Source organism: Odocoileus virginianus, chromosome 25 (assembly GCF_023699985.2).
Source record: "Odocoileus virginianus isolate 20LAN1187 ecotype Illinois chromosome 25, Ovbor_1.2, whole genome shotgun sequence".
Taxonomy (NCBI): domain Eukaryota; kingdom Metazoa; phylum Chordata; class Mammalia; order Artiodactyla; family Cervidae; genus Odocoileus; species Odocoileus virginianus.
The window spans coordinates 29315680-29340780 of NC_069698.1; the positions used below are offsets into that span (position 1 = coordinate 29315680).

At 37.9% G+C, this 25101-nt stretch overlaps 1 protein-coding gene across 16 annotated transcripts in view; it reads right to left on the reverse strand.

Moving 5' to 3' along the window:
• ROBO2 (roundabout guidance receptor 2) overlaps window positions 1-25101 on the reverse strand; it is a 1429762-nt gene that overhangs the window by 164209 nt on the left and 1240452 nt on the right. For all 16 annotated transcript variants that reach the window (XM_070455070.1, XM_070455067.1, XM_070455068.1 and 13 more), the window contains exons 4-5: window positions 24016-24136; window positions 3848-3986 (exon numbers count right to left, since the gene is read on the reverse strand). In XM_070455070.1, the coding sequence (XP_070311171.1) occupies window positions 3848-3986; window positions 24016-24136 (260 nt within the window). The remainder of the gene's footprint in view (window positions 1-3847; window positions 3987-24015; window positions 24137-25101) is intronic.

The following is a 25101-nucleotide window of genomic DNA, read 5'->3' on the forward strand; positions in this document are numbered from 1 at the left end:
GATTCCCTAGAGAAGGGAATGGCTACCCACTCCACTATTCTTACCTGGAGAATTCCACTGATAGAGGAGGCCGGTGGGCTATAGTCCATGGGGTCCCAAAGAATCAGACATGATTTAGCAACGAACACTTTCACACTTTTCACTACTTATACAAAATGAAGGGTCCTTCCAACTGTCTCTTTGGCATACAGAAAATGTCCAGATAAATAACTTTTCCCTGGTTGGGTATCAAGGTTATTGTTATACATGGGGATTACTATTAACCAACCTCACTGAAATATTAAAACAAAAAATGTCTTTAGTATAACTCAGCAATGATAAGCTGTAATTTCATTAATGATAGTTACTGAGAAAGGTCAGAAATTTAGGGCTAAATCAAAGAAAGAGGTACACGGGTACTACTTTAAAATATTTTCACAGCAAAGAAAAAAAATACTCTGTTAATTCATCTCTGGTAACGGAAAGGTTGGTACAGATATCTTTGTCTGTGTTGAAAGTTTAAATAGCTATCACAGCATTTCATAAATTTAAACTTGAACTGAAAAGCTTTTCTTGTCTCCAAAAGAAAAATAGTCACATATTACTTACATAGTAATTACAGGCTATGCAGCTGCCCTACAAAGCTTTACTATAAATGTGTTAAGCATGAACTACTACATAAACCTCATTCAAATTACATTAAATGTTAAGCCAAAGAAATGTCATCCTCCACACCACTCCACACAATTGCTTACACAAGAACAATGGCCATCTCCCTAGTCTGAGACCTAAATAATGTAATAGAATCAATGTTGTTGATTTAGGCTATGGGTGGTTAAAAGTTATTACTGTTATTCGTCACCAAGTAAAGAGGTCTCCTTCCCCCTCATTATGCGAAAGTGAAGCTTATGCTAATGCATACAAAGCTAAGAATGAATAAGCTTCTTTGAAATACCATTTAAAGATTGAGATTTCAAGAAAAATTACATGGCTTCTATCATGATAAAAATACTGACCTCAATTTCTACATTGCACTGATCCTTGCTTTAAGCCTTTCTAACATACAATTTTAAAGCTTACACAGCATTTCCATTTGCCTAATACTTTAAAAATATTTAGCTGGTCACACAAAGCACTGTAGTCATCTCATGCCAGTAATAGAAGAATATAGAGGACAAACCTACAAAATGTTTCAAGGGAAGTTAGTAGAGGCATGATTTCAAAAATTTCACTTTGTCTTTAGAGGTTTTTATATCAGACATTCATAAAATGCAGCTTTAATGCTGTTATTTGATTTACATGTATCATTTGAGCTCTGAAACAAATGAATAGGTCAAGATTTGGAGAATATTGCGGCAAATACAGTTGTCAGGTTTATGACCTAACACCTAGAGCAATCTGGGAAGAAATCAAAGTAGGCTTACGCTATATTTTACCTAAATTCAAACACATAGACCCATTAAAATATAATACACCCTTACAACTTTCTATTTTTTTAACTTGTGTCCATAGGATCCTATTTAATGATTAAAAATATCAAGATCACCAGGGATGTAATGTGAATATCATGTAAACCTTGATGATCATGTGACAAAAGGAGCACTCTTTGTAGCTTTCTTCTTAAAGTCCCAGAAAATCAGTCTAATTATGAGACAATACTTGACACATCCAGGTTGGAAACATTCTTAGGACACCTGGCCAGAACAGCTTAAGGTCATAAAACAAGAAGAGACTGAGAACCTGTCATAGAACAGAGGAGACTGGGAAAACATGACAACTTAATGCAATATCCTATAACATCCAACTAAAATACCCCAGACAGGATCCTGGAGGAAAAAGAAGGCTGGTGAAATCAAAATGATGTATAAACTTTCATTATCATGTATCTGCATTTGTCTATTATGAGTTATAAATCTTTCACAGTTGTATAAGATAACAATATGGGGATTTTCTGAACTAAATTTGAATTTTCTCTGTGAATCCAAAATTATCCCTAAATGAGAGATTTTGTATGGACAAGCTGTTTATTTCTAGTAATTGAAAATTAAACTTTGTCTATGCTAATTTTAAAATATAATTAATCTCTTAGTCTTAAAGTGCTGTCATATTTGTGGAAAGTTAGAGTATCTGTAGAAAATGGACTCCAGGAACTCAAATTCATCAACTCTACTTGCTTTTTAACAAGCTACTCTACTTGCTTTTTAACAAGCTTCTCCACTGAGAAAGTCTGAGGAGCTTCACATGCAACAAACCTTTCCTAGCAGCATTCCTTTAAAACTAGATATCTAAAAAAAATAAATAAACAAAATAAAACTAGATATCTGACTGTGCTCTGCTTAGTCGCTCAGTCGTGTCCAATCCCAAGGACGGTAGCCCACCAGGCTCCTCTGTCCATGGGATTCTCCAGGCAAGAATACTGGAGTGGGTTGCCATGCCCTCCTCCAGGGGATCTTCCCAACCTAGGGATGAAACCCAGGTCTCCCACATTGCAGGCAGATTCTTTATCACTTGAGCCACCTGGGAAGGCCTGGTGTCAGGAAGATAACTGACAGCAAAGTGAAAAAAGAAACATAGAGCCTGTTTCTCTACTATTTATGCTGTTGCTGCTGCTAAGTCACTTCAGTCGTGTGTGTGTGTGTGACCCCCCAGACGGTAGCCCACTAGGCTCCTCTGTCCACAGGATTCTCTAGGCAAGAATACTGGAGTGGGTTGCCATTTCCTTCTCCAAAGCTAAGCAAATTAAAATTTCCACTTGTTTCATTCATGTAGTAGATTGCAAAGGAACCTCTCACTATTTAAAATGTTTGGTTCATTTCAAGTCAGTGCTGTTGATGATGTGATTTTAGAAAGTATAATGTCACAGACCTAGGGATATATAAAATTGAGATTTTGAAATGAGTGTATACATTCAGGAAAGAATCAATAGCAGTGCCTGTGAAAGCACAAAGAAAGGAAATTTCATTTCTGTGAAAGTATGTTTAACTCAGGCAGTTGAATGAAACCTAATTTCTTTTTTAGGAAAGAAAATTAGCAAAAAGGCAGGAAATGAAATTTTCTGCAGATCATGATTGGAGTAGGTGCGATACCTGTAGTTTCAGAAGACAGGACTAGGAGGAAGGCAAAACAAATTTATAGCTAAACTCATGTGTTACATAGGAATAAAAAAAAACTTGGCTGATTTATTTGATCATAAAAGGCAAGGTCCTGGGAGAATTTAGACTACAAAAATGTTTTATATTTATTTTCAGAAAATATGACAAGCATTTCTAGGCTTATCATAGAGAGATGAGAGATTGGGTTTGGGGTTTTGTGATAAGAACAACAGAAAAGATTTGGAAGAGTTCTCCATGAAGAGATGACAAATGGGAAAGTGACAGGAAGTCCTTAAATGAAAATCCCCTCTGTGGATAGTGATATGCTTTTTCATTCTTATCTTGAATGAGACCTCTGTTTTACTGCAGACTCTACAGTCAACTATACCCAGCAGCTTTCTGTAGCTTCGGGAACAGAGCAGTAGTTGAAGGATACAGTTGGGGTGAGTGGGTCGTCAGGAATTCAGCAGGGATATAATGGAAGACCTGGAAAGGGCCATGACACAGAGACTGCGCTTCAGGAATCCTTGATAGTGGGGGTAACAGATGGAGTGAAGGGTCAGACATTTTTGGGAAAACTCAATGAAAGAGTAACCTCAAAAGCCTAGATGACTTCAGTATATAAAACAGAAGATATTTGGCTTGGAAATGTAAGTCATGTGTGAAAATAATACACCAAAATATAAGAGTGTTTGGTGGTACAACTAACACTGTCTTTTTCTTGTCTAATTATTCAATGGTCATCTAACAATTTTCCATACATACGACATTCTTACCTTCCTCTCGGCAAGTCTGCATCATCCTTTTTCCAGCGCACAGCTGGCTGAGGATCGCCCTGGACCTGACAACGGAATTCTACAGCTTCTTCCTCCAGCACCACTTGGTTAATTGGCCTCCTGAGAAATGTGGGTCGTTCTTAGGGGAAAAAAAAGAAAAAGTAAAATGAAATGAATGTTGTCCATATTTTAAGTGCATTATGAAAAAAGCATAAAAAATATGTGGTTTATTTTTGGCACATAAATACCTAATTTTATAGCTCAACTGTCTTGATAAAGCTTCATGGAACCCATTAACGTAACTGTATAAAATGAAATATTCTGGAACACAGAAATAGCTACGGTTTGTATATAAATGCATACTATCGGTTGGAAAATAAAATTGATTCTTCTTTGAATTTCTGAGCTAAATCATGTGGGTCTTGTCATAAAAATCTGAACACTGAATCCCACAGAAAAAAAAAAGAAAAGAGATGAAGAAGACTATTTTCATCTATTACAATGACTCAGAGTGGGAAAATTGAAAGTTGAAACCAGTGGGAATATTAAAAAGAAAACAAATATTAATATTCCATCAACAATGCTAGAGAAAACAAAAGAGTTGTGTTCTCAACATAAGCATATATTTCCTAGATTTTTTTACTAAGGTTATCCATTTGATAAGGACCTAATACTTCCATGGGCTTCCCTGGTGGTTCAGAGGGTAAAGCGTTGCCTGCAATGTAGGAGACCTGGGTTCGATCCCTGGGTCAGGAAGATCCCCTGGAAGAAGGAAACGGCAACCCCCTCCAGTATTCTTACTTGAAGAATCTCATGGTTGGAGGAGCCTGGTAGGCTACAGTCCATGGGCTCGCAGAGTTGGACATGACTAAGTTTACTTACTCACACTTCACACTTACTTACAAACACTTAACACTTCCATGAATGTTTTCATTTCATATGCGGAAAACTGTCTACTTGATTTTTTTGTATGTCTGAAAAAAAATCTGTCAAACAAATTTTTCTTAAATAAAAAAACAATATCATTATTAATTAATGTAAATTATTTACTGTCATACATAATTTTCTAAGGCTACTTCTAATATTTCTCCTACGTGTTCCAGATATTTGCCCATTTTAAAAACATAATATATGTTTGCTTATTTCTCTAATATTCTGCTTTAGTGTTTCTGTTCTTTATTCTTTTGCTGTTAATCTGTACCTAGCACTGTTAATTTGGATTCTAGCACTCATCTAAATAAAGCATGGAAAAAAAAATCCCTATCTATAAGAATCTCACCACTGAAGAGAAGTATAAAACAAAATGTAGATTTATGTATCTATAAATACTTCAATTCTTTGTCTAGTTTCCTTTGTTTTTTATAATAACCTGATACAGAGAAAATTACCATTTAATTTTTTATTAGTCCTGGTCTCTCAATCATAGTACTTACAGTACTGCTACTTATTGAAGTAGAAAAAGAGGTCAAGTAAAAGAAAAATGAAATCCATAGGGAGTGGACACAGTTTATCTGACCATATGGCCATATTTAGTCTCTTGGAACTTTAGTTTCAAACCCAGTTTAAAAATGTGAATACAGTGGCACAAAAACTGAAACATATTCAGCAAGAAATCTTAAAGAAAAATACAACACATCAAATAACATAAGTTGAGTATAAACTGGATGTATATGATTTTATTGACTAAATTGAGACCCATATTTATAAAACAAATGTATAAACTACAAAAGGATATTTTACTGCAATAAAGTCAACCATCTTTGGTATTCAAAAGGAAGATAACTTCATCTTGCCACAGTGAAGAAGACAGTAGTGATCGATTTCTTTAAACACAGACCTGCACATACTCAAGTATTTGTACATTGGGATCCCCAAATCCCTAGACATAAAACAAGGCTCATGGGACTTTATCATGAAGAACTTTTAAATGCAGGATTTAGAAGTAATCCAAAACACTTGTGGGAAAGTTTGCTTCAAAAGATTTTAGGTGCTCAGAATCAATTAGCTGTAAGCGTGCCCCCCTGACAACAGAAGAAATCTGCAAGTTGGATAGAATTAATTAGTGTTATCCTCAGACTACTGATCACTATGTGCACCAGTCAAATATTTTAGTTCTGGCATAGTTAATATTGACTCTTGTTTTTGGCAGTATATAATAGGCAATAGGATCAGTATCTTCTGGTGAAAGTGGAATATTAATAGAAAAAAAAAATGAGTTGGCATAGAAAGTAGGATTGATTTTTTTCTTCACTATCACTTAGGGATAGTCAGTCAGTTGATTCAAAAGCTGTAATAACCCAATATTAAAAGAGAGCCAGACTACTGTAGGTATCACTGATGATTGAGAAATCATCAGTCAGACTTTCCTTCTGGCTCCCTCCAATTTTAAAGGGGGAATTGTCCTAAAATTTGGTTAATGGATGAGCAAACCAAGAGAAGTCTTTCCTTCATTCACTCCTTCATTTAGTATGTGTTAATGCAACTTCCCCTATGCCAGACTTTAGTGTGGTAGCTGGTGAAGAGTGAGTAGCTTGGTTTCACCAGAAAAGTGGAGAGAGATAAAGTTACTTAGTTGGTAAATGGCAAGACTATGACAGGCCTTGTATGCCATGTCAAAGAATGTGAGTTCTGCACTTAAGGCAATAGAGAGATGTTGAAATATTTTAAGTAAGGAAGCATCATTTTTAATAACCATATGAAAAGGATCATGTTGGCAGATCTGTGGGAGATGAATTAGAAGACAATACAAAACAGTGAAGGTCAAAATATTTACAGTAATAAATTATTTCAGTTTAGAACTGACACAGTGGTTCAAGGGATGTGGAAAAGGCACAGAATGAAGAGATACCAGAAATGGATGATCAATCAGATGTGGAAGGAAAAGTCTAGGAAGATTCTCATATATCCATTTAGCACAATGGAACACAATGGCAGGTAAGGTATGGATCCATGAATGTTTAGACTTTTTTATCTCAGAAATGGTGAGATGTGAAGAAAGATGTGAAAGATGAGGAAAAAATGGATCCCTTAACACATAAGCCATTGTTAGCCTTCTGTTGCTTGAAATCAGATGCATTCTTAATTAATAGGGTAAACATATTGCTATTTATAGAGAGGAGAAAATAAATATGCTCACATCTATAGACACAGAAAACCTGTTGGATTAAAATTCTAAATAAAGAAGTAATCATAAGAAACTTCTCATGCATGATGAAGACATTTTATCAGGAACTAAATGTAAAAATTACTTTTTTAAAGTAAAATACTAAAGTCATGCCTACTATAATTGGGGACAAAAAGGACACACTGACTTAGTGATCAAAAAGAAAAAGAAGGAAAGTGTGAGTTTTAGAGAAGAACCAAAATACTCATTACTTGCAGACACTCCACAATACAAATAATACAGAACAGTAACTTTGATCATAGATAACTGTGACAAAAGATAACAACAGAAAATCATGGCAGCAATGCTGGCGGTATTGCAGATTTGGGGATTTTCGGATAAACTGTGGCAAATTCACACATTGAGATATTAATGCTATCTATTTATCTACCTCTCTAACATGGAAAATTTTCATGGCATGATGCTGAATACAAAATAAATTTCATAAGAGTATATAGACAAGTTCCATTAAAATACACATGGATATTTTCAACAAAGTTTTTGTATGCTTCCATTAACATGCTACCAGTCATTAAATTGAAACAAGTGAGTATAATTAATTCAAAGAACAAACTTTATAATAGACTTGTCACAAAAATAAACTTGTTTCTTTGTTCAGGGTATACTACCAAGGTCCTTGAGTACTTTTTTGGTTACCATACTTGTTGAAAAGTACCACTGTTTTGTATGGAGACAACATGGAAGCACATGATTTATAATTTCAAGAAGGAAGAAAGATATGGGATTTCCTGCTGATGAACTCAGAAGGGGTGGTGAACTTGGCAATGAACTTAATTCTTTTCCACCCTCAAGTAGAGTTTAGTTGCCTAGCAACTAGATAACCACAGAACAGCATATGGCATAGAATTTTTGGAAGTCGAACATTGTAGTGGAAAATGCAATTCAATTCATTAAAAAAAGAAAGGGACAAGGCAAAGAATCTGCAATCAGTTCAGTTCAGTTCAGTCACTCAGTTGTGTCTGACGTTTTGTGATCCCATGGACTGAGGCACAGCAGGTTTTCCTGTCCATCACCAACTCCCAGAGCTTGTTCAAACTCGTGTCCATTGAGTCAGTGATGCCATCCAACCATCTCATCCTCTGTTGTCCCCTTCTCCTCCTGCCTTCAATCTTCCCCAGCATCAGGGTCTTTTCTAATGAGTCAGTTTTTCTCATCAGGTGGTCAATGTATTGGAGCTTCAGCTTCAGCGTCAGTCCTTGCAATGAATATTCAGGACTGATTTCCTTTCAGATGGACTGGTTGGATCTCCTTGCTGTCGAAGGAACTCTTAAGAGTCTTCTCCAACACCACAGTTCAAAAGCATCAATTCTTTGGTGCGCAGCTTTCTTTATGGTCCAACTCTCACATCCATCCATGACTACTGGAAAAACAATAGCTTTGACTATATGGACCTTTGTCAGCAAAGTAATGTCTCTGCTTTTTAATATGCTATATAGGTTTGTCAGAGCTTTTCTTTCAAGGAGCAAGTGTCTTTTAATTTCATGGCTGCAGTCACCATCTGCAGTGATTTTGGAGCCCCCAAAAATAAAGTCTGTCACTGTTTCCATTGTTTCCCCAACTATTTTCCATGGAGTTATGTGACCAGATGTCATAATCTTAGTTTTCTGAATGTTGAATTTTAAGGCAACTTTTTCACTCTATTCTTTCACTTTTATCAAGAGGCTCTTTAGTTCCTCTTCACTTTCTGCCATAAGGGTGGTGTCATCTGCATATCTGAGGTTATTGATATTTCTCCTGGCAATCTTGATTCCAGCTTGTACTTCATCCAGCCCAGCATTTTGCATGATATATTCTGCACAAAAGTTAAATAAGCAGGGTGACAAAACAGTCTTGACGTACTCCTTTCCCTATTTGGAACCAGTCTGTTGTTCCATGTCCAGTTCTAACTGTTGCTTCTTGACCTGCATACAGATTTCCCAGGAGGCAGGTAAGGTGATCCAGTATTACCATGTCTTTAAGAATTTTCCAGAGTTTGTTGTGATCCACACAGTCAAAGGCTTTGGCTTAGTCAATAAAGCAGAGGTAGATGTTATTCTGGAACTCTCTTGCTTTTTCCATGATCCAGCAGATGTTGGCAATTTGATCTCTGGTTCCTCTGCCTTTTCTAAATTCAGCTTGAACATCTGGAAGTTTTTGGTTCACATACTGTTGAAGCCTGGCTTGGAGAATTCTGAGCATTACTTTGCTAGAGTGTGAGATGAATGCAATTGTGCGGTAGTTTGAGCATTCTTTGGCATTGCCTTTCTTTGGGATTGGAATGAAAACTAACCTTTTCCAGTCCTGTGGCCACTGCTGAGTTTTCCAAATTTGCTGGCATATTGAGTGCAGCACTTAAATAGCACCACCTTTTAGGACTTGAAATAGCTCAGCTGGAATTTCATTACCTCCACTAGTTTTGTTTGTAGTGATGCTTCCTAAGGCCCATCTAACTTCAGACTCCAGGATGTCTGGCTCTAGGTGAGTGATCACACCATCATGGTTATCTAGGTCATTAAGATATTGTCTTGTATGGTTCTTCTATGTATTCCTGCCACCTTTTCTTAATATCTTTTGCTTCTGTTAGGTCCATACTGTTTCTGTCCTTTATTGTGCCCATTAACACAAAGAATAACCCAGAAGGATGTCATCTGCATATACATGGCACATTAGAAAGGGTTTATACCTGAGTATATTGAGGGTGTGCCTTACAACACAGTAACATCAAAATTTACCAATTTGGTGGTATTTGGTCACCACTTTAAAAAAATTGTTCTCAGAATTTCCATAGTATCTTTTGTGACAATTATCTCTAAACTGTGTTATTTGTTCTATCAGTTGTTTTCTGCTCTTTATACTAAGCTCAGTTTTATTTTGTAATTTTAGCTGCTTACAAAGAATAGCATGTTAAAAATTGTAGTTTTGCCTACAATGTATTTAAATGGTAAGAACTGTTTTCAGTTTCCTTAACTAAGCTTTATTTCTAGAAAACTTAAGACTCAAACACAAATATTAAAGACTAAAGAAGCTGTACAGGTAGAAATGTGTTTTAAATGCTTTGCATTTGCCAGTGCTGCTGTTAACATACGCCAAACACAAAGTCACGCCTCTTTCAGACACACGTTACGAAAACTACAAAGGAATTATTTTGGAGTTTTGTATCAAAATCATTTGTAAATAAATGTATTTAGAAGGATTTGAAAGCAAAATGATAAGAGAAACATCAGATTGATAACTGACCACATTCAATACTAATTAATACCCCATGAAATTTGTATTCCATGAAGATCTGAACAACTAAAATAAATATACATGAGAAATCTTGAACTACTGTCTAACAAGCAAACCTAATTTAACACATGTCAAAATAAGGTCAATGATTTTTCCGTATTATCACATTATGTCCGATCACATATTGAAACATAGGGGGAGAAAATCTCAAGGGCTATTTGCTGACTGCTTATCAATTAGATTACAGTCCCTCTGAATGGCTTGATTCCTAATTATACAGCCATACAGTGATCAGGGAAAATGTCTTTGCCAATGCAATTAACTATTTTTTTATAAGAGATTAACTGGATTTGATTCACCTGCATAACTTACTTACAACGTTAACCTCTCTTGAGACAGTAGTATTGTTTGGCAGTGTGGTACAACGTAAAGTACAGCTCTCAAGTAGTCAGGTCAATTTAGTAACAAACTGGCATTGTGGAAAAATCCAACTTTGTATGCAACTGTAATAAAATCAAATGCCAAGTCTCCTTGTAGTTATGCCAATAATATTCAGAAAGCAAAGGTTCAGTTTAACCCCCAAATCATAAATCTGAAAAGTGGTTGCATAATATATCTTAAGTTTCTTACTTACACGCTACATTGAAGGAAATTAAGTGCCCAGAGAACAAACTTCTCTTTTCAAATGTATTCAGTCAGTTTGAATAGGACTATAAAATTGGCAAAGGCTGTGCCGTGACAGCTATTACTAGGACAACCCTAACAATTTAAAAATAGGCTTTGTTTGACATTATAAAAGTAGCATTATGACAATAATTAGATAGGCAGAGTCCTTGAAGTTCTCTAAGACTAAAGCTATGCCGTAAAAGCACATGAGACCTAACCACTGCTTGTAAACCTTATCTCAACTTCAGCTAACCCAAGAGGATCTACCAGCCAGTCGTGTCCATTAAACCGGGAAGTCAGAGGCTAGTCCTAGTATGTTTCCTGGGATTTAAATAGGTATGTATGAGGGGCCGGGGTTATGACAACCACTGAATGTGAATTACTGTGCCCTTCCAAAACAGACTGGATGATAACGATCAGTCTGCCTGACTGTGATTAAATAAATCTTGGCTGCACTAATTTCTTTTCTTGCCAAGAATTTTCTTTGTCTGAGAGAAACCATCCTGTGAAGCAAAAACAAATGTAGGTAAATGTTCTCAGAGGGAAAAAATAAATGCCTTTCTCACCATGTTTTAGAGGGAAACTTTCATGTTATTGCTGATACAAGAGTCATGCTGGGAGCTGGGACTTGCCTATTCATTTTTCTACTCTATTTAAACACTTAGAGCCTAGCACATAGTAGGTGTTCAAGAGATATTTGTTAAATAAGTGAACAAATAAATATTTTGTTGTTTTAAGGTTTGCAAGTTAATATTATTTAAAAAACTAGATTTTATCTTTAACAGTTATATTGATTTCAATTACACCTTATGTTTTGAATTCTTAAATGAGGACATGCATTATCAATAAAACATAGGTATATCCTAAGGTACATTATGAGAAAATTTTATTTAGAAAAGAATATTATTAAAATCCTGAAATGCAAGAGAAGTTAAAAATCCATGAAATAAACAGAAGGTACTGAGTAAAGTTGAAAGAAAAAGAAAAGAAAAATGATCACATAGGAATCAAAAGTACAGTAGACTTCTCAAGAGTAACAGTAGAAACAAAACAACACTTAAATGACAACTTCAATATTCTAAGCAAAAATATTTTTTAAAACTGGAATTCTATAACCAGCCAAAGTATCCACTGTTTTGGATAGAATAGAGACAGTTTGGTCTGGAACATGTTGTAGGCTCCAGTCAAGGAGAAATCTGGCAAAAAACACTGTTCTGAATACAAGAGTTAACTAAGAAAAAAATACAAATAAAGGATACAGGGAACAGGGAATCCAGCAGCAGAGGAAAAGGGAGATGAATGTCAGAATGAAGTTTCTGGGGTAGATCTAAATAGCATCCATCCTGGTTGGACTGAGCAGAAAGTCTAAGGCATCCAGAAAGGGTGTAGCAAGAGTGGACTTAATAGCTAAACAGAATTTAGAGAAATTTAAATCTCTTATTTCGGATTTCAAGAAGAATTCATGACAGGTATAGGTAAACACAGGTAAAAGGAAAAATGGACTTATTATAAACACATTATTGATAGGGGAGATTTTTGCAGAAACTACCACCTCTGGCATTAATATGTCTATGGTCAATAATGTGTTAATTGAAAGAAGACCAAATATCAGGCCAGAAAAGTAATGCTACTATAATAGCATAACACTTAGCTCACAGTTCATATTTACAATATTATAACTTAAATTGTTGGTATTAATATAATCAATGTTTCTGAAGTCAATACACTGAAAGGACAAAAAGAGGGTGAGTGCTGGTGAGAAATTGGGAACAAAGTGATAAGAAGTCAAAATAATATATAAAATTGTAGAATAAGCACAAAGAAATATGAAAGCATCCCAGAAGAAAAAGCAAAACAGGCTTATAGAAATGTTCAAAGATGAGAACTGTGTGTGTGTCTATATGAGGATATGTGTGTTGGGAGGAGGGGGCAAGATACCTCTGCATGGCATTGTAAGTTTTGTAATATTTCTAATGTCTATTAGAAATATAGCATATAAAATCATTTTTATGTATTACTTTTTAAAACATATAAAAATCATTGGGAAATTTTTCTTATTTTGGGTTTTTTTTTTTTTTTTAATGACAGTTAAATTCTGCAGAATGGATATCTCAAGTCTACCCATAATTGGAAATTAAATTATATGCTTCAACTCTATTTTTTTTTGTCTTCAGCAGCTCTAGAAATTAATTAACATATGTAAATCACTAGGAAGTGTTTTTTATGAAGACATCATGGCTTCCCAGGTGGTTCAGTGGTAAATCTGCCTGCTAAGCAGGAGATGCAGGTTCAATTCCTGGGCTGGGAAGGTCCCCTGGAGAAGGAATTGGCAATCTACTCCAGTATTCTTGCCTGGGAAATTCCATGGAAAAAGGAGCGTGGAGGGCTATGGTCCATGGGGTCACCAAAGTGTTGGACATGACTTAGCAACTAAACAGCAGCAGGAGGCTGTGTTAAAGATTTTAGTGTCCTTCTGCTCTAGGATGCCTACTTCTAATTTCTAGATCTGGTACTGCCATTTAACTAGGATGTTATTTTCTAGTCAGCAAATACTAAACAAGAACAAACACCATAAAAGAGTGGCTGAGAAGAGACACCCCACGCCAAAGTCAGGAGCAGGGGCTGCACTTTGATGGACTGGCTGTGAGGAGATACCCCATGTCCAAGGTCAGAGGAACCCCAGTAAGATGGTAGGCACTAGAGATACCCCGGGTCCAGGGGCAAAGGAGAAGCCCTAGCAAGATGGTAGGAGGGGCAAGTTCACATCTAGAATCAAACCCCAACCCTGCCAGAGATCTTGAGAGGGCTCAAACAAACCTTGTGCACACCAGGACCCAGGGACCCCACAGAGACTGAGACAGAACTCTGAGTATCTCCTGTGGAGGTACCAGTCGGCAGTGGACTGCCACAGGGGCAGCGGCTCTGGGTGCAGCTGACTTGGGGATGGCATAAGCCCTCTAGGAGAAGGTCGCCATTAACCACACCATAAAGCAGCCAGAACTTACACAGGACAGGGAAATACTCTTGGAGGGCACAAACAGAGTACTGTACATCAGGACCCAGGAGAGAGGAGCAGTGACCCCACAAGTCTGAAGCAGGCTTGCCCATGAGTGTCCAGGAGTCTCCGGCGGAGGCATGCGTTGGTGGTGGCCTGCTGCAGGGTTGGGGGCACTGAGCGTGGCAGAACATGCATGGGATCTGTGGAAGGAGGGCACCATTATCTTCATTACCTCCACCATGGTTTCAGTTCAGCTCAGTTGCTCAGCTATGACCGAATCTTTGCAACCCCATGAGTCGCAGCACGCCAGGCCTCCCTGTCCATCACCAATTCCTGGAGTTTACTCAAACTCATTCCCATCGAGTTGGTGATGCCATCCAGCCATCCTCCTAGCCCCCAATCCCTCCCAGCATCAGGGCCTTTTCCAATGAGTCAACTCTTCGCATGAGGTGACCAAAGTATTGGATTTTCAGCTTCAGCCTCAGTCCTTCCAATGAACACCCAGGACTGATCTCCTTTAGGATGGACTGGTTGGATCTCCCTGCAGTCCAAGGGGCTCTCAAGAGTCCTCTCCAACACCACAGTTCAAAAGCGTCAATTTTTCAGTGCTCAGCTGTCTTCACAGTTCAACTCTCATCCATACACTACCACTGGAAAAACCATAGTCTTGACTAGATGGACCTTTGTTGGCAAAGTAATGTCTCTGCTTTTTAATATGCTATCTAGGTTGGTCATAACTTTCCTTCAGGCAGTAAGTGTCTTAATTTCAAGGCTGCAATCACCATCGGCAGTGATTTTGGAGCCCCCAAAAATAAAGTCTGACACTGTTTCCATTGTTTCTCATGAAATGATGGGGCCAGATGCCATGATCTTAGTTTTCTGAATGTTGAGCTTTAAGCCAACTTTTACACTCTCCTCTTTCACTTTCATCAACAGGCTTTTTGGTTCTGCTTCACTTTCTGAATACGGGTGGTGACATCTGCATATCTGAGGTTATTGATACTTCTCCCAGCAATCTTGTGCTTCTTCCAGCCCAGCGTTTATCATGCATAACTCTGCATATAAGTTAAATAAGCAGGGTGACAATATACAGCCTTGACAGACTCCTTTTCCTATTTGGAAACAGTCTGTTGTTCCATGTCCAGTTCTAACTCTTGCTTCCTGACCGGTATATAGGTTTCTCAAGAGGCAGGTCAGGTGGTCTGGTATTCCCATCTCTTTGAGGGATTTTCCACAGTTTATTGTGATCCACACAGTCAAAGGCTTTGGCATAGTCAATAAAGGGGAAATAGATGTTTTTCTGGAACTCTCTAGCTTTTTTGATGATCCAGCAGATGTTGGCTATTTGATCTCTGGTTCCTCTGCCTTTTCTAAAACCAGCTTGAACAACTGTAAGTTCATGGTTCATGTATTGCTGAAGCCTGGCTTTGAGAATTTGTAGCATTACTTTACTAGCGTGTGAGATGAGGGCAATTGTGCGGTAGTTTGAGCATTCTATGGGATTGCCTTTCTTTGGATTTGGAATGAAAACACCTTTTCCAGCCCTGTGGCCACTGCTGAGTTTTCAAATTTGCTGGCATATTGAGTGCAGCACTTTCACAGCATCATCTTTCAGGATGTGAAATAACTCAACTGAAATTCCATCACATCCACTAGCTTTGTTCGTAGTGATGCTTTCTAAGGCCCACTTGACTTCACATTCCATTATGTCTGGCTCTAGGTGAGTGATCACACCATTATGACTAGCTGGGTCATGAAGATCTTTCTTGTTCAGTTCTTCTGTGTATTCTTGCCACCTCTTCTTAATATCTTCTGCTTCTGTTAGGTCCACAAAATTCCTGTCCTTTATCGAATCCATCTTTGTGTGAAATATTCCCTTTGTATCTCTAATTTTCTTGAAGAGATATCTAGTCTTTCCCATTCTGTTATTTTCCTCCTTTTCTTTGCATTGATCGCTGAGGAAGGCTTTCTTATCTCTCCTTGCTATTCTTTGGAACTCTGCATTCAAATGGGAATATCTTTTCCTTTCTCCTTTGCTTTTTGCTTCTCTTCTTTTCACAGCTATTCATAAGGCCTCCTCAGGCAGCCATTTTGCTCCTTTTCATTTCTTTTTCTTGGGGATGGTCTTGATCCCTGTCTCCTGTACAATGTCACAAACCTATGTTCATAGTTCATCAGGCACTCTGTCTATCAGATCCAGTACCTTAAATCTATTTCTCACTTCCACTGTATAATCGTAAGGGATTTGATTTAGGTCATACCTGAATGGTCTATTGGTTTTCCCCACTTTCTTCAATTTAAGTCTGAATTTGGCAATAAGGAATTCATGATCTTAGCCACAGTCAGCTCCCAGTCTTGTTTTTGCTGACTGTATATAGCTTCTCCATCTTTGGCTGCAAAGAATATAATCAGTCTGATTTCGGTGTTGACCATCTGGTGATGTCCATGTGTAGAGTCTTCTCTTGTGTTGTTGGAAGAGGGTGTTTTCTATGATCAGTGCGTTCTCTTGGCAAAACTCTATTAGCCTTTGCCCTGCTTCATTCTGTACTCCAAGGCCAAATTTGCCTGTTACTCCAGGTGTTTCATGACTTCCCACTTTTGCATTCCAGTCCCCTATAATGAAAAGGACATCTTTTTTGGGTGTTAGTTCTAAAAGGTCTTGTAGGTCTTCATAGAACTGTTCAACTTCAGCTTCTTCAGTGTTACTGGTTGGGGCATAGGCTTGGATTACCGTGATATTGAATGGTTTGCCTTGGAAATGAACAGAGATCATTCTGTTGTTTTTGAGATTGTATCCAAGTACTGCATTTTGGACTCTTTTGTTTACCGTGATGGCTACTCCATTTCTTCTAAGGGATTCCTGCCCACAGTAGTAGATATAATGGTCATCTGAGTTAAATTCACCCATTCCAGTCCATTTTCGGTTGCTGATTCCTAGAATGTCAACATTCACTCTTGCCATCTCCTGTTTGACCACTTCCAATTTGCCTTGATTCATGGACCTAACATTCCAGGTTCCTATTCGATATTGCTGTTTACAACAGCGGACCTTGCTTCTATCACCAGTCACATCCACAACTGGGTATTGTTTTTTCTTTGGCTCCATCCCTTCATTCTTTCTGGACTTATTTCTCCACTGATCTCCAGTAGCATTCTGGGCACCTATCGACCTGGGGAGTTCCTCTTTCAGTGTCCTATAATGTTGCCTTTTCATACTGTTCATGGGGTTCTCAAGGCAAGAATACTGAAGTGGTTTGCCATTCCCTTCTCCAGTGGACCACATTCTGTCAGACCTCTCCACCATGACCAGTCCGTCTTGGGTGGCCCCACATGGCATGGCTTAGTTTCATTGAGTTAGACAAGGCTGTGGTCCTGTGATCAGATTGGCTAGTTTTCTGTGATTATGGTTTCACTGTGTCTGTCCTTTTATGCCCTCTGGCAATACCTACCATTTTACTTGGGTTTCTCTTACCTTGGACAGGGGGTATCTCTTTACGGCTGCTCCAGCAAAGCACAGCCCTGTTCCTTACCTTGGATGAGGGGTATCTCCTCATGACCCCCTGACCTCAGGCATATGGTAGCTCCTCTCCCCACCATAGCAGGGAGGGGACACAGCTCCACCCATCATAGGAAAATCGGATTAAAGATTTACTGAGCATGATCCCGCCCACAAGAACAAGACCCAGTTTTCCCCCTCAGTCAGTCTCTCCCATCAGGAAGCTTCCAAAATCCTCTTACCCTTTTCCATTAGAGGGCAGACAGACTGAAAACCATAATCACAGAAAACTAACCAATCCAATCACATGGACCACAGCCTTGTCTAACTCAGTGAAACTATGAGCCATGCCATGTAGGGCCACCCAAGACGGATGGGTCATGGTGGAGAGTTCTGACAAAATGTGGTCCATTGGAGAAGTGAATGGCACACCTCTTCAGTATTCTTGCCTTGAGAACCCCATGAACAGTATGAAAAGGCAAAAATATAGGACACTGAAAGATGAACTCCCCTGGTGGATAGGTGTCTAATATGCTACTGGGATCAGTGGAGAAATAACTCCAGAAAGAATGACAAGATGGAGCCAAAGCAAAAACAACACCTACTTGTGGAAGCAAGGTCTGATGCTGTAAAGAGGAACCTGGAATGTTAGGTCCATGAATCAAGGCCAATTGGAAGTGGTCAAACAGGAGATGGCAAGAGTGAACATAAACATTTTAGGAATCAGCGAACTAAAATGGACTGGAATGGGTGAATTTAAATCAGATGACCCTTACATCTACTACTTTGGGCAAGAATCCCGTAGAAGAAATGGAGTAGCAATCACAGTCAACAAAAGAGTCCAAAACGCAGTACTTGGATGCAATCTCAAAAACGACAAAATGATCTCTGTTCGTTTCCAAAGCAAAACATTCAATATCACAAAATCCAAGTCTATGCCACAACCAGTAAGTAATGCTGAAGAAGCTGAAGTTGATCGATTCTATGAAGACCTACAAGACCTTTTAGAACTAACACCCCAAAAAAGATGTCCTTTTCATTAAGGGGACTGGAATGCAAAAGTAGGAAGTCAAGAAACACCTGGAGTAACAGGCAAATTTGGCCTTGGAGTACAGAATGAAGCAGGGCAAAGGCTAACAGAGTTTTGCCAAGAGAACGCACTGATCATAGAAAACACCCTCTTCCAACAACACAAGAGAAGACTCTATACATGGATATCACCAGATGGTCAATACCGAAATCAGACTGATTATATTCTTTGCAGCCAAAGATGGAGAAGCTATATACAGTCAGCAAAAACAAGACTGGGCTCAGATCATGAACTCTTTATTGCCAAATTCAGACTTAAATTGAAGAAAGTGGGGGAAACCAATAGACCATTCAGATATGACCTAAAAAATATCCCTTATAATTATACAGTGGAAGTGAGAAATAGATTTAAGGGACTAGATCTAATAGAGTGCCTGATAAATGATGGATAGAGGTTCATGACACTGTACAGGAGACAGGGAATAAGACCATCCCCAAGAAAAACAAATGCAAAAAAGCAAAATGGCTGTCTGAGGAAGCCTTACAAATAGCTGTGAAAAGAAGAGAAGTGAAAAGCAAAGGAGAAAAGGAAAGATCCGTTCAGTTCAGTTCAGTCACTGAGTCGTGTCTGACTCTTTGTGACCCCATGAATCGCAGCACGCCAGGCCTCCCTGTCCATCACAAACTCCCGGAGTTTACTCAAACTCATGCCCATCGAGTTGGTGATGCCATCCAGCCATCTCATCCTCTGTCATCCTCTTCTCCTCCTAGCCCCCAATCCCTCCCAGCATCAGGGTATTTTCTAATGAGTCAACACTTCGCATGAGGTGACCAAAGAATTGGATTTTCAGCTTCAGCCTGAGTCCTTCCAATGAACACCCAGGACTGATCTCCTTTAGGATGGACTGGTTGGATCTCCTTGCAGTCCAAGGGACTTTCAAGAGTCTTCTCCAACACCACAGTTCAAAAGCATCAATTTTTCGGTGCTCGGCTTTCTTTGTAGTCTAACTTTCACATCCATATATGACCACTGGAAAAACCATAGCCTTGACCAGATGCACCTTTGTTGGCAAAGTAATGTCTCTGATTTTTAATATGCTGTCTAGGTTGGTCATAACTTTCCTTCCAAGGAGTAAGTGTCTTTTAATTTCATGGCTGCAGTCACCATCGGCAGTGATTTTGGAGCCCCCCCAAATAAAGTCTGACACTGTTTTCACTGTCTCCCCATCTATTTCCCATGAGGTGATGGGACCAGATGCCATGATCTTAGTTTTCTGAATGTTGAGCTTTAAGCCAACTTTTTCACTCTCCTCTTTCACTTTCATCAACAGGCTTTTTAGTTCCTCTTCACTTTCTCCTATAAGGGTGGTATCATCTGCATATCTGGCATTAATGATATTTCTCCCAGCAATCTTGATTCCAGCTTGTGCTTCTTCCAGCCCAGCGTTTCTCATGATGTACTCTGCATATAAGTTAAATAAGCAGGGTGACAATGTACAGCCTTAATGTACTCGATATACTCATTTGAATGCAGAGTTCTAAATAGCAGGGAGAGATAAGAAAGCCTTCCTCAGCGATCAGTGCAAGGAAATAGAGGACAACAATAGAAAGGGAAAGTCTAGAGATCTCTTCAAGAAAATTAGGGATACCAAGGGTACATTTCATGCACAGATGGGTTCGATAAAGGACAGAAATTGTATGGACCTAACAGAAGCAGAAGATATTAAGAAGAGGTGGCAAGAATACACAGAAGAACTGAACAAGAAAGATCTTCATGACTCAGATAATCATAATGGTGTGATCACTCACCTAGAGCCAGACATAATGGAATGTGAAGTCAAGTGGGCCTTAGAAGGCATCACTAAAAAAAAAATAGCTAGTGGAGGTAATGGAATTTCAGTTGAGCTATTTCAAATCCTGAAAGATGATGCTGTGAAAGTGCTGCACTCAATATGCCAGCAAATTTGAAAACTCAGCAGTGGCCACAGGACTGGGAAAGGTCAGTTTTCATTCCAATCCCAAAGAATGCTCAAACTAACGCACAATTGCACTCATCTCACACTCTAGTAAAGTAATGCTCAAAATTCTCCAAGTCAGGCTTCAGCAATATGTGAACCATGAACTTCCAAGTGTTCAAGCTGGTTTTAGAAAAGGCAGAGGAACCAGAGATCAAATGCCAACATCTGCTGGATCATCGAAAAACCTAGAGAGGTCCAGAAAAACATCTATTTCTGCTTTATTGACTATGCCAAAGCCTTTGACTGTGTGGATCACAATAAACTGTGGAAAATCCCTCAAGAGATTGTAACAGCAGATCACCTGACCTGCCTCTTGAGAAACTGATATGCTGGTCAGGAAGCAAGAGTTAGAACTGGACATGGAACAACAGACTGTTTCCAAATAGGAAAAGGAGTCTGTCAAGGCTGTATATTGTCACCCTGCTTATTTAACTTATCTGCAGAGTACATCATGAGAAACGCTGGGCTGGAAGAAGCACAAGCTGGAATCAAGATTGCTGGGAGAAATATCATTAACGCCCGATATGCAGATGACACCACCCTTATAGGAGAAAGTGAAGAGGAACCAAAAAGCCTGTTGATGAAAGTGAAAGAGGAGAGTGAAAAAGTTGGCTTAAAGCTCAACATTCAGAAAACTAAGATCACGGCATCTGGTCCCATCACTTCATGGGAAATAATTGGAGAAACAGTGTCAGACTTTATTTTTTGGGGCTCCAAAATCACTGCAGATGGTGATTGCAGCCATGAAATTAAAAGACGCTTAGTTCTCAGAAGGAAAGTTATGACCAACCTAGATAGCATATTAAAAAGCAGAGACATTACTTTGCTAACAAAGGTCCTTCTAGTCAACACTATGGTTTTTCCAGTGGTCATGTATGGATGTGAGATTTGGATGATAAAGAAAGCTGAGTACCAAAGAATTGATGCTTTTGAACTGCACTGTTGGAGAAGATTCTTGAGAGTCCCTTGGACTCCAAGGAGATTCAAGCAGTCCAACCTCAGGGATATCATTCCTGAATGTTCATTGGTAGGACTGATGTTGAAGCTGAAACTCCAGTACTTTGGCCACGTGATGTGACGAGCTGTCCATCATCAATGGACATGAGTTGGGTTAACCCCAGGAGTTGGTGATAGACGGGGAGGCCTGGCGTGCTGCAGTCCATGGGGTCACAAATAGTTGGACATGACTCAGTGACTGAACTGAACGAAGATGCAATACAAATCGGTAATAGAATACATTTTATTGGATATACAGCAGCAAAATAAAATTAAGAAGACCTCATTATACAATGCAATTTCCTTCTCCAGGGGATCATCCCGACCCAGGGATCAAACCTGGGTCTCCCACATTGCAGGCACATGCTTTACCCTCTGAGCCACCAGGGAAGCCCTTATTATACAAAATACACTAGTTATTTTATTTTCTCTAAGAATTGGGGAATCAAGGTACAGTAGGGGTCTTTCTCAAACAATACTAGTCACAACCTTGATAGACTTCAGCCATCATGATTCTTTTAATGTTTTATTCCTTGGTTTGGATTGTTTTTCAATTTCAATTATGGAATTTTACTTTTTCCCACAACTTAATACTATACCTATAACCCCTTAGGTCTGTTCTGACTAGTTTATACCACAATAGAAATGTTTCTCTGCTCCTTAAATCAATTGTTCCAGAAGAGCTGCCTGTAGACAAATTTAATCTCTTTGGTTTACAGTTGTTTTCAAAATAATTTAGAAGTCCCTCCTGTAATTCCTGACATATTTAGTGATATTCTGTATTTCTCATCATGTTTTTAGATGAGAAAGGGTAAATATGTCATAACACAGTCACATTTGGTAAATCTAATTACTTGGGTATTAACACTAAACATTTTCAGTTTTTTTCTGAAGGCAATATATGCTGCTCTAATGCAACATTTTTCTGTTCTGAAGCTGGTGGCAGCTAAAGTAGAATAGAGATGAGTGTTTCTTTAAATAGAATAACTGTATTGTGGGTTTTCAATGCTAGTGTTTGGTGACCACTAATTTCATATCTTAGCAGGCAAAACTGTATTTTATTCATTATGAGTGAAGCACATTCTGAGACTCTTAAAGGTGACTGCAGGAAATATAAGGGCAAAAATGGATACTTCTCTGAACTCCACAGGACAGAAATTAACATGCACACTTGAAACAGTTTTGTTTTTACTGATCAATTCCTTTCATGAACTATGAGATTTCTCCTGGTTTTGTCATTTGGGACTGAAGCTACTTAGTAGCCACAAGGAGTATGACCAGAGATTCCCTGGTACTCAGAGCAATTGAAAAGAGAGGTCTGAACTCTGGTACATATTCATAAAGCACACCTAACACTCTAAATGTAATGGAAATCACACTATGGCTCTTTTTTGCATCATGGCATTCCCATTACACCATGGGCAGCACATCCCAAGCTGCCAAAGAATTTTCTTTAGGGAGGCATGCCAGATTCTGATGCTGCCCTCTGCGTGTTCTGGAGGAATGACGTGGTATCTTATATTATACACAGGTCCAGAAGATTATTTTACTGGTGCAAAAAGAGTAGTCTAAAATTCACAATTATCTCATATTTTTAAAAATCACATAGTATCTGTAACAGTGACTGTTTTATTCACATATATATTATATATAAATGTATATATATATATACACACATATATAAATATGTGTATGTGAGTATGTTTGGGTGTATTCGTATAATATACAGATACTTGAATAAGATTTCAATATTTTCTAAAAGATGTTTCATTTTCCGGTATCTTGAGGATCTCCATTTTTCTCCAATTTTCTGTCACTGTTTTAATATTTCTCTTTCAATTTTTGACAGCTGCCCTGCAATATTTTCCTTACTTTTGTTTATTCCATCATCTTTATCATCTCCAATTTCCTCCTTTCTAATGTTTTCTTGACTACTTCTGTGATACAGATCTAGTCATGTTTTAAATAAAGTTAACTAAATTACTCCAGCTAAAGAGGCCCTTGGTTCTTAAAGTTGAAGAAACATGAATATCATAGCAAAATTTGTTAATTAACTTTTTTTAAATTTTTGATTCCGTGTGTATAACTTGCAAGCTAGTCTTTTTATCATGAGCTAAAACTGCAAGTAGCTCAATCTGAATTTTTTTTTTTTAAGTAGAAGACAAGTGAAATGACTTTACAGTGTACTCTCTAATTTTTAAAAGCCTTACCTCATGTCATGCACATAATAAATATTTGATAAAGGCATCACAATGGAATGAATGATAAACTTTGTATGGATATAATCTCCAACAGATTCTGAGAAAGAGTAATTTTTAACATTTTGATGAAAGGCAAAATCTTATAAGGTATATAGGAATGAAGCAGGTAAATTGTTTCAAAAGTTTAATTTTCTTCAAATCAAAGATTTCATCTGAAAGAACCAGAAAACAAGACAATTCTAGTTTATTCAGCTCACTATAAGTCATAAGTAACCATCGTATATGGCCTGGTGTTTGGTATTAGCAAAAATATTTGAAAGTGAAGAAAGAGTAGATAATAAATAGCAATTTATAAATTAAAAGAGAGTTTTACCAAAGACAGTCAGCTCTGCTGGATCACTGTCTCTCTCTCCCACCATGTTGGTGCCCACACAGGTATACATCCCAGCATCACTTTTTCTGGTATTGGAGATCATTAGTTTTCCACCACGGATCTGTTAAAATTGGAGGGGAAAAAAAAGAAAGAAAAGAAAAGAAAAAGGAAAAGAAAAGAAACAGAGAAAGAAAGATCATTAATAAAAAATCTTGAAAAATTAAGCACATCTTTTTTTCTCTAAAAGAAACAGTTGAGTGTCTAAGACACAAAACTCTCCCACTCTTTTGGCATCTTTTAAATTCTGCTTCCATGTAAGCCTCCATATTCTCTTTCTAGAGAATGCTTCTTTAAGGCAGTCTTTCTCTTGCCTGATCCTATTCCAGACTAGTGACTGCTGCCACTAAACCTCATGGTTGATCTTCACGCTGAAATTCTGTTGAATGAATTTCTATTGACATCTGTCATCAGAAAGAAGCACTATATATTTTATTTGGATAATATAATGAGATCCAATTGACTCAGAAAAATTCAATGAGTATTTGTTGAGTACTTCTATTGGCTGGGCAGTGTTCTAGGTTCTTGAGATTCAGTAGCAAATCAAATAGCAAAAATCTCTGTCTTCATGGGGTATTTGTTAGCATTAAAATTATCTTTGTCTCATCTTAACTGTATTTATAAGACAACTTTTGAAGAGGAATGTGAGGTTGAATTAAAAAAAAAAACAATTTTTTTGAATGATAAGTATGACTTGGTACAAACTTGGCTTTGTATAGGTGGCCCCCTAAATGTTTCTTAAATAAGAAGCATTTCTGTTTGAATAAACAAATATAGTGATGTTAAAATATTGTTTTTTAAGAGGATACTACAGCAGAATAAGCTTTTCAGTAAGTGTATCATCAATTTACAGGTTCTTTTCTAATTTAGATTTTTTTTTTTTAATCTCTCTTAAAAAGAGATATGAGATAAGAATATGCTGGTTTCTTCCTTTACTTTTTAATTTCACAGGCAGACAAAACTCAAGTAGGTATGTTTTCATCAGACATATTTCAGGCTCTAAAACTAGCCATGTCATAACAAAGTATT